The sequence below is a fragment of the Bos javanicus genome, chromosome 2 (genome assembly GCF_032452875.1).
Source record: "Bos javanicus breed banteng chromosome 2, ARS-OSU_banteng_1.0, whole genome shotgun sequence".
Lineage (NCBI taxonomy): Eukaryota > Metazoa > Chordata > Mammalia > Artiodactyla > Bovidae > Bos > Bos javanicus.
Genome location: NC_083869.1, coordinates 90163367 through 90185722, shown reverse-complemented (window position 1 = coordinate 90185722; position 22356 = coordinate 90163367). Strand labels below are relative to the sequence as shown.

The window sequence follows — 22356 nt, the reverse complement described above, 5'->3', positions numbered from 1 at the left end:
GCCCTTTTTTTTCATTAACCAATCCCTGGTTGCTTTAAGTTTTATATTAAATTATGAAGTTTTAATTAGTTGATCTTTCAACCTTTTGACAGTTTATTATATTTGTTTCAGTGAAGGGACTTATTCTTTGAGCAATCTACCATTTTCTATGATATCACTTTTGCATTCTCTTCTAATATATGCTTTATTTTATGCTAATCCTATGAGTTGACTCATTGGAAAAGACCCTGATGCTGGGAGGGATGGCAGGAGGAGAAGGGGACAGCAGAGGATGAGATGGCTGGATGGCATCACCAACTCGATGCACAGGAGTTTGGGTGAACTCCGGGAGTTGGTGATGGATAGGGAGGCCTGGCCTGCTGCGATTCATGGCGTTGCAAAGAGTTGGACATGACTGAGCAACTGAACTGAACTGATTTTTATTTAAGTTACTGTTTTTGTTTCCTGGGGCTTAGGGGAATAAAAAGAGGTCAATAATATACAAAGTACTATCATGTACTTTTTGTGATGTTTGCCATTTCCTACCTCAATAAACTATTATTACTGTGTTTCAAGTTCTCTCACTACCTCCATTGTACTGGTTAAATTATCAATGAATTATTTTGTTTATTTAAGATAAAGCCAAATGGTAACACTAGATCCCATTTTATTATTATTTATAGCTATCAATAATGCTAAGTTTAAAAATTATATTAATACTTATTTTTTCTATTCACCTTCTCTGGTCTGTTTTTACTTCAGAGTTCACCTTCTTACTGTTGCACAAAGGAAAATTTAAATAGACCTTGTAGTTTAGGTAAGTTATTATTTGTATATATACTTGTAATTTTCAAATATTTAGTGAAATTGAGAACATAAACTCATGTAAAACAATTATTATCAAGAATTTTCATCAAAATATTAACTACACATGATGTTTGTGATTACTGACATGACAAAACTATGGAATTACAGTATTAGTGGGAAATCAAGCAAAGCAAAATACAAGTGGCTGAAAGATCCTAGATAATATTTATTTTACATGCATTATAATATTGCTAAGCCATTTATTACATTTATCTGTGTTTACAAACATTCTGGCTATGTGTAGATATACCTAATGAAGTTTTTCTAATTCAACGAATTGTTCTGTGATATCATCATGAAGACATACTTGACATATCAGTAAACGCAAAGGTAATAATCAAAATTGCACTCACCTCACACGCTAGTAAAGTAGTGCTTAAAATTCTCCAAGCCAGGCTTCAGCAATACATGAACCATGAACTTCCAGATGTTCAAGCTGGTTTTAGAAAAGGCAGAGGAACCAGAGATCAAATTGCCAACTTCTGCTGGATCATCGAAAAAGCAAGAGAGTTCCAGAAAAACATCTATTTCTGCTTTATTGACTATGCCAAAGCCTTTGACTGTGTGCATCACAAGAAACTGTGGAAAACTCTGAAAGAGATGAGTGCATACCAGACCCTGACCTGCCTCTTGAGAAACCTGTATGCAGGTCAGGAAGCAACAGTTAGAACTGGACATGGAACAACAGACTGGTTCCAAATAGGAAAAGGAGTTCGTCAAGGCTGTATATTGTCACCCTGCTTATTTAACTTATATGCAGAGTACCTCATGAGAAATGCTGGGCTGGAGGAAGCAAAAGCTGGAATCAAGATTGCTGGGAGAAATATCAATAACCTCAGATATGCAGATGACACCACCCTTATGGCAGAAAGTGAAGAAGAACTAAAAAGCCTCTTGATGAAAGTGAAAGTGGAGAGTGAAAAAGTTGGCTTAAAGCTAATTCAGAAAACTAAGATCGTAGCATCTGGTCCCATCACTTCATGGCAAATAGATGGGGAAACAGTGGAAACAGTGGCTGACTTTATTTTTCTGGGCTCCAAAATCACTGCAGATGGTGATTGCAGCCATGAAATTAAAAGATGCTTACTCCTTGGAAGGAAAGTTATGACCAACCTAGACAGCATATTCAAAAGCAGAGACATTACTTTGGCAACAAAGGTCCATCTAGTCAAGGCTATGGATTTTCCAGTGGTCATGTATGGATGTGAGAGTTGGACTATAAAGAAAGCTGAGCGATGAAGAATTGATGCTTTTGATCTGTGGTATTGGAGAAAACTCTTGAGAGTCCCTTGGACTGCAAGGAAATCCAACCAGATCCAGATCCAACTAAAGGATATGAGTCCTGAGTATTCACTGGAAGGACTGATGTTGAAGCTGAAACTGCAATACTTTGGCTACCTGATGTGTAGAGCCAACTCACTGGTTAAGACCCTGATGCTGGGAAAGATTGAGGGCAAGAGGAGAAAGGGACAGAGGGTGAGATGGTTGGATGGCATCATCAGCTCGATAGACATGGGTTTGGGTGGACTCTGGAGTTGGTGATGGACAGGGAGGCCTGGCGTGCTGCAGTTCATGGGGTCGCAAAGAGTTGGACATGACTAAATGACTGAACTGAACTGAACTGAACTGAATAATCAAAATATTTAACAACTAGTACAGCATAAGCATGGAACAACTAGATTAGATAATGTTGTTGGATCAAAGTTCTGGAAGTCCCTTGCTGTGCCATATTGAGGTTCAAGGAAATGGGAAATTCCTATACTTTGGCCACCTGATGTGAAGAACTGACTCATTGAAAAATACCCTGATACTGGGAAAGATTGAAGGCAAAAGGAGAGAGGGTGGCAGAGAATGAAATGGTTAGATAACATCACTGACTCAATAGACATGAATTTGAGCAAACTCCGGGAGATAGTGGAAAACAGAGGAGCCTGGTGTGCTGCAGTTCATGAGGTCACAAAGAGTCAGACACAACTTGGCAACTGAGCAACAATAACAACAGAAATGTTTTAATATTTAACAATCGGGACAGTTATATGACTGTGTAATAACTGAATATCTATCCAGAGGAGACTGTAGAAATGTAATTAAAATGAAGAGAGAATAAGAATATAGCTCAAACACTTGACAGAAGATGAGCAAGCAAGAACATTTTTTTTGTAACATGAAAGCATCCTTGAGTTGTAGAGAGTGTTCTCCAACTAGGAACTTATGGAGAAATAGAAGATGAAAAAATGTATTTAAAAAAAGACAGGGAAAATACCAGATGAAATTGTGATTAAGAAGTATAATTTTAGAAGAAAGTTTCTGAAGTGGAAATTTGACTTACCTCAGTAGTTGATGTGGTGAAATGAAAATTATTACAAATTAATGTTTTAGCCATATATGTTTTGTATTTATCCATATGAATACATATGTATATGTATATATGTTCTACACAATAATAACAATTCTAAGAACATATATTGTGGTACAGGAAACTATTTGACAACATAGTATGTCAGTGTCTGGAATACTTTAAATGTCAGGAAAATTTTATAGTACACTTAAATTATTATTTATCCTAGAAGAAAAAGTGACCATTTGGAATAATATTCAGGAGTAATAAAACATCCTGGAAGATTAGGATATTTGGAAACCCATAATGTGATTCCTCCAGAACTTTCTTTCTAATATCCTTCGGAATATTCTAATCATAAAATAACTTTTGGAGTAAATCTGATATAACAGCAAAGCAAGCTCCTTATTTTATTATTAATACTTCCAACTATTTCTTCAAAGGGAGAAATAGTGTATCAGGTAATGGACAATATTGATGAGGGGGTAACCTGATTAGCTATGGAACTTCAGTTCAGTTGCTCAGTGGTGTCTGACTCTTTGCGACCCAGTGGACTGCAGCACACCAGGCTTCCCTGTCCATCATCAACTCCCGGAGCTTGCTCAAGCTCATGTCCATCAAGTTGATGATGCCATCCAGCCATCTCATCCTCTGTCGTCCCCTTCTCCTCCTGCCTTCGATCTTTCCCAGCATCAGGGTCTTTTCCAGTGAGTCAGTTCTTCGTATCAGGTGGCCAAAGAATTGGAGCTTCAGCATCAGTTCTTCCAATGAATATTCAGGACTGATTTCATTTAGGATGGACTGGTTTGATCTCCTTGCTATCTAAGGGGCTCTCAAAAGTCTTCTCCAACACCACAGTTCAAAGGCATCAATTCTTTGGCACTCAGCTTTCTTTATAGTCCAACTCTCACATCCATACATGACTACTGGAAAAAACCATAGCTTTGACTAGATAGACCTTTGTTGGCAAAGTAATGTCTCTGCTTTTTAATATGCTGTCTAGCTTTGTTATAGCTTTTCTTCCAAGGAGCAAGCATCTTTTAATTTCATGGCTGCAGTCACCATCTGCTCTGAAACTTAGGCAACCATTTATCTTATAAAAGCCTTGATTTTTCCATTTTAAAAGTGAAAGAATGAAACTAGATACCACCCCCTTGCAGTTTGCCTTTATTGCCTTATAATCTTCATAACTTTGTAGACATTTCACATATATTAATTTATTTAGTCTTCATACGACCTTGGAGAAGGCAATGGCATCCCACTGCAGTACTCTTGCCTGGAGAATCCCATGGACAGAGGAGCCTGGAGGGCTGCAGTCCATGGGGTCGCTGAGTGTCGGATACGACTGAAGCGACTTAGGAGCAGCAGCAACAGCATACAACCTTGTTAGGTTGACATTATTATCCTAGTTTTATAGATGAAGCAACTGAGGCATTGAATGGCTGAGTCATTTGACAATTCTGGAACAGAAGTCTGTGAAAGAAGCCAGTGGTCCAATCTCTTCTGAAGAGTGAAGAGCCTTTATAAGCAGTGCCAAGTCAATTGGAAAGAACAAACAGAATTGGAAAGAGCATCTGTGGTATATCTTTTAAAAAGTAAATGCTTAGGGAGCAAAACAGGGCTTATTTTCTTATTGTTCAGTCCAGTTCGCTCTTGAGTAGGTTGTTAACTTTTCTGGATTTTTCTCATTTTTAAAATGAGAAAGATGGTTTTAGACTACTCAGTCTCCAATTTTTCTAAAAGTCTATATTTCTAAGTTTATATGTGAATAGAGTCTTTTAAAAATGATTCAATTCCTAAATACATATTTTATATGATTTTATTATACTTTGCTTTACACTTTTCAGTTTATTTATGTTGATTAGTCTTATATAATTAACCTAATTTTTCTATGGATACATTATATAAAATAAAATGCTATATTAAAGAGTTTATTTAGTAAGTTTCACATAGCACTCTTGCTAATAAATTCCTTGCATGATCATTACCTTTAAGCAAATTAGAGACATATACTAGCCCAGTTCCTTTGCGGCTGCTTTCATTGATACCCTCTGGCTACTGATATGTATGTACATATATTTAAGCATACTACCACAATTCACTGAAGAACGTGATTGTTCCACTCCATGCTTTTATGAGCTCTTTAAGTTTATTATGTAAGAATCTTCTCTAGTGTCATGAATTGAGGAAATACAGACCTATTCATGAAACGTATCTAGAATGTAGGGTGTGTCTCCACACAGCTTTGCAGAATTGGGTATGTATAGCAAATGTATGATGGAAGATCACCCAAATGACTGCCAGAGGATAGGCTAAAATGAGGCTCCAAGAAGGATTAGTAAAAGTGTTCTCTTAAACATTGTCAAGCACATATGGGGAGAAGATGATGGCACCCCACTCCAGTACTCTCCTGGAAAATGCCATGGATGGAGGAGCCTGGTAGGCTGCAGTCCATGGGGTCGCGAAGAGTCAGACACGACTGAGCGACTTCACTTTCACTTTTCACTTTTCAATTTCATGCATTAGAGAAGGAAATGGCAACCCACTCCAGTGTTCTTGCCTGGAGTATCCCAGGGACGGGGGAGCCTGGTGGGCTGCCATCTATAGGGTCGCACAGAGTTGGACACAACTGAAGCGACTTAGCAGTAGCAGCAGCAGCAAGCACATATGTGATAAGGTGCATGACAGCCACAAAATATTCAGAATCACCTGGAGTACAGTGATTTTTTTTTAAATTTTTACTTCATTTTTTGAACTGGCATTAAGAGCCAGAAAAGTAGAAGTATTCAATATATTGACTACAATGTGATTAAAAGACAGTCTTTTATGTACATAAAGTACAGTGCAAGTACAGTGCATATTGACATTTAACTTTAATAACTTAATGTATGCATTTTAACAATACTATTCAAATTAGTAGAGTTACTAATGACAAACCTAAGGGTGCAGTGTGTCAGGGGTTAGAATAGAATGAGTAATGGTCAGTTTTCATTATAGTCCCAAAGAAGGGCAGCGCTAGAGAATGTTCAAACCGCTGTACAATTGTGCTCATTTTACATGTTAGTAAGGATATGCTCAAAATCCTTCAAGCTAGGCTTCAGGAGTACATGAACTGAGAAATTCCAGGTGTATAAATGGGATTTTAAAAAGGCAGAGGAACCAGAGATCAAATTGCCAATGTCTGCTGGATCATAGAGAAAGCAAGGGAATTCCGGAGAAACTACTTCTGCTTCATTGACTACACTAAAGCCTTTGACTCTGTAAATCACAACAAACTGGAAAATTCTTAAAGAGATGGGAATACCAGACCAGCTTACCTGTCTCCTGAGAAATCTGTATGCGGGGTCAAAAAGCAACAGTTAGAACCGGACATAGAACAACTGACTGGTTCAAAACTGGGAAAGGAGTACAACAAGGCTGTATATTGTCACCCTGTTTATTTAACTTATAAGCAGAGTACATTGTCTGAAATGCCAGACTGTATGAATCTCAACCTGGAATCAAGATTGTTGGGAGAAATATCAGCAACCTCAGATATGCAGATGATATATCACTCTAATGGCAGAAAGAGAAGAGGAACTAAAGAGCTTCTTGAGGGTGAAAGAGGAGAGTGAAAAAGCTGGCTTGAAACTCAACATTCATAAAATGAAGATCATGGCATCCAGTCCCATCACTTTCTGGCAAATAGAAGGGGAGAAAGTGGAAACAGTGACAGATTTTATTTTCTTGGGCTCCAAAATCATTGCAGAAGGTGACTGCAGCCATGAAATGAAAAGATGCTTGCTCCTTGGAAGGAAAGCTGTGACAATCTTAGATAGTATATTAAAAAGCAGAGACATCACTTTGCTGACAGAGGTGCATCTAGTCAAAACTATGGTTTTTCCTGTAGTCATGTAAGGATATGAGAGTTGAACCATAAAGAAGGCTGAGCACCGAAGAACTGATGCTTTTGAATTGTGGTGCTGAAGAAGACCCTCGACAGTCCCTTGGATTGCAGGGAGATCAAACCAGTCAATCCTAAAGGACATTACCGTTATTGGAAGGACTGATGCTGAAGCTCCAATACTTGGGCCACCTGATGCAAAGAACTGACTCATTGGAAAAGACCCTGATGCTGGGAAAGACTGAAGGCAAAAGAAGTGGGCAGCAGAGGATGAGATGGTTAGATAGCATCACCAACTAAATGGACATGACTCTGAACAAACTCTGAGAGACAGTAAAAGATGGGGAAGCCTGATGCGGGGCAGTCTGTGTGGTTTCAAAGAGTCGGACACCACTTAGCAACTGAACAACAACAATGATGGTAAAATTAACAGCAAAACTTACATTCATTTGTGCTTATTATGTCCCAGACACAGTGCTAGATGCTTTAGCCTTTAAATGACACAACCCTGTGAGAGAGGATCGTCACCCTTTGACAGATGAGGAAACTGAGAAAGAGTGAAGCAGGATAACATGTCCAAATTTAGGTGGTTGGTTAGTTGCAGAGGCTGAGTCTAGGCAATCCGGCTTAGAGCCTGTTCCCTTAACTGTTGTACTACACAGTCACTAGAGACGTGTCTGAATAACATGTTTATCAAATGCCACAAGTGCTGACTTAATTATATTATTTTTTTTCATTCTTTTTCAGATGAGTTAATGCAAGATAAAGCCTGTGGACAGAAAAATACAAATAGAAAAGGAAAATCCGTAAGCATATTGATATATCCTTTAAAACTCATTGTTAACATTTTATATTATTTTGAATTAATTAATATTTACTGTATATCCTGTCATCAAAAGGCATATACTTATATAGTATAATATATATATTCGAAAACTTAGGAATTTTTGCCTAGCTGAAAAATTTGTGACATTTTGATTCCACTTGTTTGACTTAGTCTGAATAGAATGCTAGATTTCTAATTTATGTTCACTCAAAATTTTTATAATTTATGTTCACTCAAAATTTTTATATAGTTTCATGTATTTTGGCATCTGATATTACTACTAAAAGACTAGAAAGTTTATTACCTTAGTGATTTTCTTTTAAAAAAAAATTTGAGGCTTGAAATTTCAATCCAATTCTGAGCATGGCATTGAAACATGTAAAATATCATGTATGAAACTAGATGCCAGTCCAGGTTCAATGCACAATACCAGTTCAATGCTTGGGACTAGTGCACTGGGACGACCCAGAGGGATGGTATGGGGAGGGAGGAGGGAGGAGGGTTCAGGATGGGGAACACATGTATACCTGTGGCGGATTCATTTTGATATTTGGCAAAACTAATACAATTATGTAAAGTTTAAAAATAAAATAAAATTTAAAAAAAAGAAATACTATGTTGTGTAAAAAACAAAACAAAACAGGAAATTAACATGTGATACAGTACTATTAATGGGCTTCACTGGTGGTTCAGCAGTAAAGAATCTGCCTGCAATGCAGGAGACACAGGAGACCAGGTTCTATCCCTGGGTTGGAAAGATCCCCTGGAGGAGGGCATGGTAACCCAGTCCAATTTTTTTGCCTGGAGATTCCCATGGAAAGAGGAGCCTGGCAGGCTACAGCTCATAGGGTTGCAAAGAGTCAGACACGTCTGAAGCAACTGAACACACACACACACAGTATTATTAAATAAAGTACAGATTATGTTCAAATCTCACAAAATGTTATGCTACTGTCCATTATTTGTTTTCATACTTTATTCAGGACTCCACATTGTATTTAGTTGCACTGAGCAGCTTCAGCTCTGTGCAGCAAAACCTGGTAAATTCTCTTTTCATCTTTATTCTGTTAAGATATTTTCCTATTTTCCTTTTTATGGCTTCTTAGATACATCCATCATTTAAAAGTGGACATTTAATTTTCAAATATATGGGGTTTTTAAAGTATCTTTGATATTAATTTCTAATTTTAATGTTAATTCCTCATTTATATGCTTTCTTTGCAATCAACTTCTGTGGTCTTTTAGTCTTCTAAATTTATTGAGGCTTTCATTGGCTAAGTAAAGGTCTTTCTTGGTAAATGTCACATTGCTCTTGAAAATATATGTGTTATTTTCAAATATCTTTTGATATTGATTTCTAACATAATTCCACCGTGTTAAGAGAACATGATTTCTAACATAATTCCACTGTGATAAGAGAACAGACTCTGTATGATTTCAATATCTTTAAACTATGAAATTTTTGCACCTTATTTTATGTCCTTGGATATATTCCAGTGTCTCCTAATTTTTAGTCTATGGTAACTTGAATAGAATTTGTATCCTATTTTGTGAAAATTGTATAAATCTTAATTATGTTTAAAAAATAAAATAAATACCTCTAAATAGAGGATTATTAGGCAGAGAAATGGAAAAGTATATAATACCATGGTAACCATAGGATTAACTAGATAAAAGGCTCACTAAATTAATCAAGATACTAACACAATCATCTCAGGAAGAATTGAGTACAGACAATAGAAAAAGTGTTCATTTATATGAATAGTTGCGTTTAATTCATTATATTAAAAGTTCCTTCCACCTAAATAACCTAAAGGTTACTTACATCTCATGGAAAGACTTTAGCATTCTATTAGTAAAATATTTTCATTAAAGCTGTCTATTGGTGAAAATCATTCAAATAAAAAAAGAAAGCATATACTTTATCACTATGAATTTATTACCTTGTCATAAGTAAAGTTACTTATATTATTTGTCATGGTTTATTATAAACTTATAAATTATTATAAAGCAATATAAATAAATATAACATTAATTTTAACAAGTTATACTATTTAATTCTGCCTCTCCCAAATTGTTTTAATAGGCAACTCACAGTAGCACCAGGAGAGCATAGACCATTTCTGCCCAGCTACCTACATAGTTTCAGTTCACTTCAGTTCAGTTCCGTCGCTCAGTCATGTCAAACTCTTTGCGACTCCATGAATCGCAGCACGCCAGGCCTCCCTGTCCATCACCAACTCCCGGAGTTCACTCAGACTCACGTCCGTTGAGTTGGTGATGCCATTCAGCCATCTCATCCTCTGTCATCCCCTTCTCCTCCTGACCCCAATCCCTCCCAGCATCACAGTCTTTTCCAATAAGTCAACTCTTCGCATGAGGTGGCCAGAGTACTAGAGTTTCAGCTTTAGCATCTTTCCTTCCAAAGAAATCCCAGGGCTGATCTCCTTCAGAATGGACTGGTTGGATCTCCTTGCAGTCCAAGGCACTCTCAAGAGTCTTCTCCAACACCACAGTTCAAAAGCATCAATTCTTCGGTGCTCAGCGTTCTTCACAGTCCAACTCTCACATCCATACATGACCACTGGAAAAACCATAGCCTTGACTAGACGGACCTTTGTTGGCAAAGTAATGTCTCTGCTTTTGAATATGCTGTCTAGGTTGGTCATAACTTTCCTTCCAAGGAGTAAGCGTCTTTTAATTTCATGGCTGCAGTCACCATCTGCAGTGATTTTGGAGCCCCCAAAAATAAAGTCTGACACTGTTTTCACTGTTCCCCATCTATTTTGCATGAAGTGATGGGACCAGATGCCATGCTCTTCGTTTTCTGAATGTTGAGTTTTAAGCCAACTTTTTCACTGTCCATTTGCACTTTCATCAAGAGGCTTTTTAGTTCCTCTTCACTTTCTACCATAAGGGTGGTGTCATCTGCATATCTGAGGTTATTGATATTTCTCCCGGCAATCTTGATTCCAGCTTGTGCTTCTTCCAGTCCAGCGTTTCTCATGATGTACTCTACATAGAAGTTAAATAAGCAGGGTGACAATATACAGCCTTGACGTACTCCTTTTCCTATTTGGAACCAGTCTATTTGTTCCATGTCCAGTTCTAACTGTTGCTTCCTGACCTGCATACAGGTTTCTCAAGAGGCAGGTCAGGTGGTCTGGTATTCCCATCTCTTTCAGAATTTTCCACAGTTTCTTGTGATCCACACAGTCAAAGGCTTTGGCATAGTCAATAAAGCAGAAATAGATGTTTTTCTGGACAGGTGTAGATCCAGATTAATTTCTATTATATATTTCTTCCAGTAGGAAAGGACAAGAGAAACAAGCTCTACTTTACAAAAGTGTCTTAAAATCTATTAATGATATAATCTTATTTAATTTAATTATTTTATAAATGTACTACCCAAAATCAGAATTTTTTAGGGATCTGCATAAAACTTAACCCTTTATAACTGTGGTTCAACTCCTCTCCCTAATTAAATGTTTATAACTGACATCTTAATACTCATTGGCCCAATTCTTCTAGCTGTGGCATTTGTCATATTAATTGAAGAAAAAGTTTTAGGTCTCACATAACTTCAAAAAGGACCAAACATTATTGGACCATATGGTGTATTATATCCCGTTGCCAATGCAATCAAACTGTTCGTTAAAGAACCACTATGACCAGCTATTTAATACATCATCTATCTCCATATTTATTATTGTACCATCTTAACTCTAACCTTAGCCTTAGCCATATGAATCCCTCTACCTATACGTTATCCTCTCATCAACAAAAATCTAGGGGTATTCTTACTAGCTGTGTCAAGCCTAGCCATCTATTCTATTCTGTGAGGTGGATGAGCTTATTATTCAAAATATGCTCTAATTGGATCCCTAGGAGCAGTAGCACAAACAGTTTCATGTGAAGTAACACTAGAAATTATCCTCTTATCAGTCCTTTTAGTAAATAGATTTTACCCTCTCAACTTGCATCACAACACAGAAACATCTATGATTAATTTTTACATCATGACCTCTAGCCATAATATAATTTATTTCAGAATAAATTGTATTTATTCTGCAGAAACTAATTGATTCCCTTTGGTCTAACAGAAGAAGAATTAGAACTTTTATCTGCCTTTAACATAGAATATGTAGCAGGCTCATTTATTATATTTTTCCTATCAGAATATGCCAACATCCATCATAATAAACATTTCACAACAGTCCTATTTCTAGGAGCATTCTATGATCCCGTACACCAGAACTATAAACAATGAATTTTATTATCAAAACACTACTATTAACACCCACGATTCTCAACACCCAACTCATACATGTACTTTGAAAAAATTTTCTATAACACTAACCTTGTGTATATGAGACGTTTCACTACTGAACATAACATCAAACATCCCTCTACAAACATAAGAAATATGTCTGATAAAAGAGTCACTTTGACAAAGTAAATAATAGAAGTTTAAATTATTTTATTTCTAGAATTATAGGAATTGAACCTAACCTTAAGAATTCAAAATTCTTCATACCACCACATTTCACTATATTTTATAGTAAAGTCAACTGAATAAGCTATTGGACCCATACCTTGAAAATGTTGGTTTATATCCTTCCTTTACCAATAAATCCCATTATCTTTATCATTATCTTAATAACCATTATTTCAGGGACCGTAATTGTAATAACTAGTTCATACTGATTACTTATTTGAACTGGATTCGAAATATATTAGCTATCATCCCTATTCTAATAAAAAACTTTAACCCATGAGCCATAGAAGTATCAACTCAATATTTCTTAACACAGGCCATCAGATCAATATTATTTATAAATAGCCTACCATATTCTGGTCAATGAACCACTGTAAACATTTTTAATCCAACATCATCAATAATCATAACAATAGCTCTAGTCATAAATTAGGACTATCTCCCTTCCACTTCTGAGTACTTAAAGTCACACAGGACATTTCACTAACAGCAGGCTTAATTCTAGTAATAAAACCAAAACTTGCACCGTTATCCACATTATACCAAATTACACCATCCATTAACCTAAACTTACTACTGATCATATCCACACTATCAATCATAATTGAAAGATGAAGTAGACTGAATAAAACCCAACTACAAAATATCATAGCTTATTCATCACTCACTCACATAGGATGAATAACAGCTATCATATAATCTGACTCTAACAATCCTAAACCTACTAATTTACATTATAGTAACACTCACTATATTCACATTACTCATTCACAGCTCAGCCACCACTGCATTCATTATCACACACATGAAACAAAATACCCATCATTACAAGTCTTATCCTCACCATTCTATTACCAGTAGAAGGCATCCTGCCACTATCAGAATTCATATCCCAATGAGTAATTATTCAAGAAATAACAAAAATAAGCACTTTATGTTACCTACACTATTAGCCACCGTAGCACTTCTTAACCTGCATTTCTACATACAACTTACATATTCTACATCACTAACCATATTTCCATCAGTCAATAACATAAAAGTAAAATGACCATTTGAATATATAAAACAAACAACTTTTCTACCAATAATAGCTGTAATATCTATATTACTTTTACCCCTTACACCAATCCTTTCAGTACTGGAATAGGAATTTAGGTTAATACAGACCAAGAGCCTTCAAAGCTATGCTGCTGCTGCTGCTGCTAAGTCGCTTCAGTCGTGTCTGACTGTGTGTGACCCCATAGACAGAAGCCCACGAGGCTCCCCCATCCCTGGGATTCTCCAGGCAAGAACACTGGAGTGGGTTGCCATTTCCTTCTCCAATGCATGAAAGTGAAAAGTGAAAGTGAAGTGCTCAGTCGTGTCTGACTCTTAGCGACCCCATGGACTGCAGCCTACCAGGCTCCTCCATCCATGGGATTTTCCAGGCAAGAGTACTGGAGTGGGGTGCCATTGCACGTATAATTTCCTTAATTCCTGTGCAATAAGAATTGCAAAGCTCTATCCTACATCAATTGAATGCAAATCAAACACTTTAGTTAAGCTAAATCCTCATGAGATTAGTGGGATTATGTACCCACAAAATTGTAGTAAACAGCTAAATACTCTTGGGGTTTCCTTGGTGGCTCAGTTGCAAAGAATCTGCCTGCTAATGTAGGAGACGTGGGTTTGATCCCTGGGTTGGGAAGATCCCCTGGAATAGGAAATGGCAACCTGTTCCAGTATTCTTGCCTGAAAAATTCTGTGAACAGAGGGGCCTGGCAGGCTATAGTCCATGGGGTTATAAAAGAGTTGGCCACAAGTTAGCAACTAAACAACAATAAAATACTCTAATCAACTGGCTTCTGTCTACTTCTGCCACTGGGGAGAAAAAAGGCAGGAAAAGCTCCAGCAGAATTGAGGCTGTTTCTTTGAATTTGCAGTTCAGTATGTTTAATTCGCCACAGGACTTCACAATGAGAGGACTCAACCTCTGTCTTTAAATTTCCATCTAATGCTTACTCAGCCGTTTGTGCCTGTGTTCATAAACCACTGATTATTCTCAACCAATCATAAAGAAATCGGCTACCTGTATTTATTATTTGGTGCCTGGGCTGGAACAGTGGGTACTGCCAAAACCTACTAATTAGTGCTGAATTAAGTCAACCTAGAGCATTACTTGGGGATGATCAGATTTGCAATGTAATTTTAACAGCCCACGCATTTGTAATAATTTTCTTCATTATATATGATATACTTCATAGGTATCTCCTGGAGAAGGAAATGGCAACCCACTCCAGTATTCTTGCATGGAGAATTCCATAGACAGAGGAGCCTGGTGCGCTACAGTCTATGGGGTTGCAAAGAGTTGGACACGACTAAGCGACTAACACACACACACACGCACACACACACTTCATAGGTATATCATCTATACCTGTGACAATAGGAGGCTTTGGAAACTGGTTAGTTCCACTGATAATTGGATCACCCAATATAGCCTTCTCTCATATGAACACCATATGCTTCTGACTACTTCCACCCTCTTTCTTACTCTTGTTTGCAGCTGGTGCAGGTACAGGCTGACCTGTATACCCATCTGTAGTCGAACACCTTGCTCACGCATGAGTTTCAATTGATCTTACCTTTTTCTTCCTTTATATTTAGCAGGTGTTTCCTACAATTCCAGGTGCTATTAATTTTATTACCACAATTATGAACATAAAAGCACTCACTATACCTCAATACCAAACATTATTATTTGTGTGATCTCTCCTAATTATAGCTGTATACTATTATTATCATTGCCAACACTAGCACTGGAATTATCATACTATAAACAGACCAAAATCTAAAAACAACCTTTTCTGACCCTGCAGAAGGAAGAGACCTCATTCTTTATCAATATCTGTTCTGATTTTTTGGTCACCCTGAAGTTTATATTCTTATCTTACCTGGATTTGGAATAATCTCACATATTGTAACTTATTATTGAGGAAAACAGAGCCTTTGAGGCATAGTATATGGTATATGGGCATATTATGAGCTATGATATCTCTTAGGGTTTATCGTATGAGCCAGTCATATGTTTATTGTTGTTGTTGTATGCTCAGTCTTGTCCGACTCTTTGCAACCCCATGGACTGCAGCATGCCAGGCTTCCGTGTCCTTCACCATCTCTCAGAGCTTGCTCAAACTATGTCCATTGTGTCAGTGATGCCATCCAACCATCTTGTCCTCTGTCCTCCTGCTTTCAATGTTTTCTAGCATCAGGGTCTTTTCTAACAAGTCGGCTCTTCACATTAGGTGGCCAGAGTAATTGGAGCTGCAGCTTCAGTATCAGTCCTTACAAAGAATATTCCAAGGGACTCTCAAGAGTCATATGTTTATAGTAGGCATAGATGTTGATACATGTGCATATTTTACATCAGCTACTATAATTATTGTTATTCCTGTAGGAGTACGAGTATTTAGTACTCCAACTAAATAGGAGTGAAGTCACTCAGTTGTATCCGATTCTCTGTGACCCCATGGACTGTAGCCTACCAGGCTCCTCCATCCATGGGATTCTCCAGGCAAGAATACTGGAGTGGGTTGCCATTTCCTTCTCCAGGAGATCTTTCTAACCCAGGGATTGAACCTGGGTCTCCCACATTGTAGGCAGACGCTTTATAGTCTGAACTACCAGGGAAGTCTGCAAGTATTTAGCTGACTGGCAACTCTTCACAGGGGTAATATCAGATGATCCCCTGCTATATTATAAGCCTCAGGCTTTACTCTCCTTTTTATAATAGGTAGTTTAATAGGAATTGCTTTAGCCAACTCGTCCCTAGAAACCACTCTTCATGATACATATTAGGTAGTTGCACATTTCCGTTGTGTCCTATCAATAGAAGTGGTATTCACCATTATAGGAGGCTTCAGACATTGATTCCCACACACTTAACTCAGCATGAGCAAAAATTCATTTTGTAATTATATTTGTAGGCATAAATATAACTTTTTTCCCATAACACTTCCTTGGTCTATCTGGAATATCACAACAATGTTCCTACTATCCCGATATATACACAACATGAAATACTATTTCATCAATAGGCTCATTCATTTCACTAACAGCAGTGATACTTAGAATTTTTATAATCTGAGAAGCGTTTGTATAAAAATGAGAGAGCTAACTACTGCAAACTTAGAATGATTACATAGATGTCTACCATATCACACATTTGAGGAACCCACTTATATTAGTTTAAAATAACTAAGAAAGGAAGGAACAAGCCCTCTTTTACTGGTTTCAAGCCAACACCATTATGTCTTTCTCAATAAATGTGATATTAGTAAAATATACATAACTTTGTCAAAGTTGTAGGTGAAATCGTATATACCTCTATGGCATATCCTTTCCAATGAGACTTTCAAGATGCAGTGTCACCTGTTATAGAGGAACTTCTGCACTTCCATGATCACATGTTAATAATCATATTTTTAATTAGCTCCTTAGTCCTATGTATTATTTCACTCATGTTAACAACTAAGCTAATACATACAGGCACAATAAATACACAAGAAGTGGAAAAAGTTTGAACAATCTTAGCGGCCATCATCCTAATTTTAATTCCCTTGCCATCACTATGAATTCTTTATATGATAGATGAAATAAATAATCCCTCTATGACTATAAAAACTATAGGACACCAATGATATTGAAATTACGAATACACAGACTGTGAAGACTTTCATATATGATTCATACATCAGATCTAAAACCAGGAGAGCTGCAATTATTAGAAATAGATAACCAAGTAGTACTATCCATAGAGATAACAATCTAAATATTAATTTCCTCCAAAGATGTTTTGCACTGTTGAGCTGTTCCTTCTTTCAGCCTAAAAACAGATGCTACTCCAGGATGTGTAAAACAAGCAACCTTAGATTATGGACAATGCTCTAAAATTTGTGGATCAAATCACAGTGTCATGACTGTTGTCCTTGAATTAGTTCCACTGAAATACTTTGAGAAATGATCTTCATCAATATTATAAATTCATTAAAAAACTAATTTACCTTTTAAGTTAAAGACTGGGTGTTAACTCTCTCCTTAATGATATGCCACAACTAGACACATCATCATGGTTTATTTCTATTTTTTTATTTCTTTTTTTTAAATTTATTTATTTTAATTGGAGGCTACTTACTTTACAATATTGTAGTGGTTTTGCCATACATCTGTTTTATAAAAAATTCTAGTCCTAATCATTATATTCCAACTAAAATTTTAAAAATATACTTCAAACCCAGAAATAAAAATATACTAAAATGCAAAAACAACTCACCCTTGAGAAGCAAAATGAATGAAAATTTATTTGTCTCTTTCATTAACCCAACAATAATAACTTCTTATTGTTGTATTAATCATTATATTCTCAACTATTTTATTCCCCACAGCTAACTGACTAATCAACACTGCATGGTTTTATTCAACAATGATTAGTCCAACTTACATTGAAACAAATAATAGCTATTCACAACCACAAAGAACAGACCTGAAAAAAAGAAAAAAAAAGAACAGACCTGAACACTAATATGTATATCATTAGTATATGTATATATACATATATAATATGTATTACATATAACACTAATATATGTATATGTATAATATGTATAACACTAATATGTATATCAGTTATCCTTATATTTATTGTTTATTGGATCAACATATATTAGGACTCATATCACATTCATTTACACACGCTATACAACTGTCAATAAGTTTAGATATAGCAGTCCCTCTGTGAGCAGGAAATGTAACTACTGATTTCTGCCATAAAACCAAAATTTTATGGCAGAATTTTGGCAGATTTTATGGCAAAACCCAAAAATTTCTGCCATTTCTTACTGCAAGGAACACCAGTTCCTCTTTTATTCAACCAATAGGCTTTGCTGTATGATTAACACCTAACATTATAGCAGGTCATCTATTAATTCACTTAATTGGGGGAACAACTCTAGCACTACCAAATATTAGTAACACCACAGCCTTCATAATATTTAAGTAGAAAAGGAAAGATATACCCATCTGAATGCAAAGTTCCAAAGAATAGCAAGAAGAAATAAGAAAGCCTTCTTAAGTGAACGTTGCAGAGAAATAGAGGAAAACAATAGAATGGGAAAGACTAGAGATCTCTTCAAGAAAATGAAAGATACCAAGGGAATATTTCATGCAAAGATGGGCACAATAGGACAGAAATGATATGGACCTAACAGAAGCAGAAGGTATTAAGAAGTGGCAAGAATACACAGAGGAACTGTACAAAAAAAGGTCTTTATGACCTGGATAACCACGATGGTATGATCACTCACCTAGAGCCAGATATCTTGGAGTGTGAAGTCAAGTGGGCCTTAGGAAATATCACTATTAACAAAGCTAGTGGAGGTGATGGAATTTCAGCTGAGCTATTTCAAATCCTAACAGATGATGCTGTGAAAGTGCTGCACTCAGTATGTCAATGAATTTGGAAAACTCAGCAGTGACCATAGGACTGGAAAAGGTCAGTTTTCATTCCAATTCCAAAGAATGACAATGCCAAAGAATGTTCAAACTACTGCACAGTTGCACTCATTTTAAAAGCTAGCAAGGTAATGCTCAAAATCCTTCAAGCTAGGCTTCAACAGTACATGAACTGAGGACTTCCAGGTGTACAAGCTGGATTTAGGAAAGGTAGAGGAACCAGAGATCAAATTGGCAACATCCATTGGATCATTGAAAAAACAAGAGAATTCCAGAAAAACTTCTACTTCTGCTTCATTGATTATGTCAAAGTCTTTGACTGTGTGGATTACAACAAACTGTGGAAAATTCTTCAAGAGATGGGAATACCAGACCACCACCTTACCTGCCTCCTGAGAAACCTGTGTGCAGGTCAAGAAGTAATGGTTAGAACTGGACATGAAACAACAAACTGGTTCAAAATTGGGAAAGAAGTACGTCAAGGCTGTATATTGTCATCCTGCTTATTTAACTTATATGCAGAGTACATCATGTGAAATGCTGGGCTGGATGAAGCACAAGCTGGAATCAAGATTGCTGGGAGAAATATCAATAACCTCAGATATGCAGATGACATCACTCTTATGGCAGAAAGTGAAGAGGAACTAAAGAACTTCTTGATGAAAGTGAAAGAGGATAGTAAAAAAGCTGAATTAAAAGTCAAATATTCAAAAAACAAAAATCATGGCATCTGGTCCCATCACTTCCTGACAAATAGATGGGGAAACAATGGAAACAGTGATAGACTTTATTTTCTTGGGTTTCAAAATCACTGCAGATGGTGACTGCGGCCATGAAACTAAAAGATGCTTCGTCCTTGGAAGAAAAGCTATGACAGACCTAGACAGTGTATTAAGAAGCAGAGACATCACTTTGCCAGCAGGTCTGTATAGTCAGTGCTATCATTTTTTCAGTAGTCATGTATGGATATGAGAGTTGGACCATAAAGAAGGCTGAGTGCTGAAGAATTGATGTTTTCACACAGTGGTGTTGGAGAAGACACTTGAGAGTCCCTCGGACAGCAGGGAGATCAAACCAGTCAATCCTAAAGGAAATCAACCCTGAATATTCATTGACATGACTGATGCTAAAGCTGAAGCCCCAATATTTTGGCCACCTGATGTGAAGAGCCAACTCACTGGAAAAAAACCCTGATGCTGGGAAAGATTGAGGGGAGGAGGAGAACAGGGCAACAGAGGATGAGATGGTTGGATGGCATCATCAACTCACTGGACATGAGTTTGAGCAAACTCCAAGAGATAGTGAAGGACAGGGAAAGCTGGTGTGCTGCAGCCCATGGGCCCACAAAGAGTCAGATACAACTGAGTGACTGAACAACAGCAACAACAACGACAACAGTCCTTGTTTTACTTACTGTCTTTGAATTTGCCATTGCCCTAATTCAAGCTTATGTATTCACCTTTCTAGTAAGTCTTTACTTACATGACAACACACAGTGAGCCTCCAAACCCATATCACATAGTAAGTCCCAGCTCTGACCCCTTACAGGAGCTCTCTCAGTGCTTCTAATAACCACAGGCTTAGTGACTTGGTGTCACTTTAATTCAGTAATATCATCATCATTAGGCCTATTAACTGACACCTTAACAGTATAACAGTTGTCCAAGAAAGCACTTTCTAAGCTACCATAGACCAGTTGTTCAAAAAGGACTTCAGTATGAAATAATCTTATTTTTATTTCAGAAGTCCTCTTTTTTTACTGGCCTTTTCTGAGCCTTCTATCACTCAGGTCTTGTTCCTACACCTGAATTACGTGGATGTTGACCACCAACAGGTATCCATCCTCTAAATTCACTAGAAGTGTAGCTCCTTATTGCCTCTGTCTTCTTAGCTTCTGGAGAATCCATTATCTGAGCCTAACACAGCCTTATAGAAGGGAACCAAAAACATACTCCAAGCTTTTTTAAAAAGACAATAAGCAAAATTAAAATGTCATCAATTTGAGTCAGTAGTGGAGTGGAAATGATAGAGGACAGAAGTAGTGAGCTTGAAAAAATATCAGTAGGATTTGCCAATCTGAACAAAAGAATGAAGATAAACTGAAAAAAAAAAAAACAAACAAACGGAATTTCTGGGATCTGTAGAACAATAGCAATATGACAATATGAGTTGTCAATATTGTCAATAACAATATTGATACTCATTAGAATCCTAGTAGAAGAGGAGAGAGGAAGAGAAGGAGGAGAAAGAGAAGAAGGATAAGGAGAAATTATTCAAATAAATATTGGCTGAAAATACCCCAGCATTGGTGGAAAACATAAACCTGTGGATTAAAGAAGCTGAGCAAAGCCCAAAGAGGGTAAACCCAAAGAAATTCAAGGCACACAACCATTATACTTCTAAAAATTGAAGAAAAAGTGTCTTGAAAGCAGCTAGAGGAAAACAGTGAAATCTATAGGGAATAGAAACATACCATGGAATATCTATTTGAATGATAGTGATTTTCTCATTTGAAATCATGGAAACCAGAGGATGTGGCACAATATTTTTCAAGTATGAAAAGAAAAGAACTGGCAACTGTAAATTCTATACCCAGCAATAATTCAGGAGTGATGGGGCAAAGAAGATATTCTTAGACAAAGGAAAACTAAGAGAATTTGTTGCTAGCAAACATACCCCTAATGAATATCTAAAGGAAATTTTTTAAAAAGAAAGAAAATGATAACAGAAAAAGGCTTGGAGCTATAGAAAGAAAGAAACAGCAGAATGGGCAAATATTATAGCCTATTCTAATTCTAATTCTAACTAATTCTAACTAGAATTCTAACTAATTCTAGAGTTGGACACGACTGAGCGACTTCACTTTCACTTTTCACTTTCATGCATTGGAGAAGGAAATGGCAACCCACTCCAGTGTTCTTGCCTGGAGAATCCCAGGGACAGGGGAGCCTGGTGGGCTGCCGTCTATGGGGTCGCACAGAGTCGGACACGACTGAAGTGACTTAGCAGCAGCAGCAGCAGCATTCTAATTCTCATGGGTTTTTAAATAGTATGTAATCATTAAATCAAAGATTATAACACTACCTCCTGACCAAAATAATCTGCAGATGTGAAATGCAAGTAGGGGAGATACATAGGACAATTATTTTTTAAAAGTTGGGATGATTAAAATGCCTAAATGGAAGTAAGATTTCTATACTTCACTCAAAGAGGTAAAATATCAATACCAGTAGATTGAAATAAGTGAATATGTTATAATACCTAGCACAACCACTAAGAAAACTGTTAAAAAAAACCTAAAAAACTATAAATCAATGTGGAATCCTAAAAAATATTCAAATAACCCACAATGAGGTAAGAAAAGAGGAAAAAGAATGAGAAATAGAGGAAACAAACAGGAAAAAAATAACTAAATGGCAGACTGGTGTCCCAACATGTCAATAATAACTGATGTAGAAATTTAGTAAATGATA

General features: G+C 36.7%; 1 protein-coding gene across 1 annotated transcript in view; it reads left to right on the top strand.

Moving 5' to 3' along the window:
• The window catches only part of C2CD6 (C2 calcium dependent domain containing 6), a 126066-nt gene that overhangs the window by 72667 nt on the left and 31043 nt on the right, over nt 1-22356 (top strand). The window contains exons 14-15 of the mRNA XM_061431005.1: nt 742-796; nt 7815-7873. Coding sequence (XP_061286989.1) covers nt 742-796; nt 7815-7873 — 114 coding nt within the window. The remainder of the gene's footprint in view (nt 1-741; nt 797-7814; nt 7874-22356) is intronic.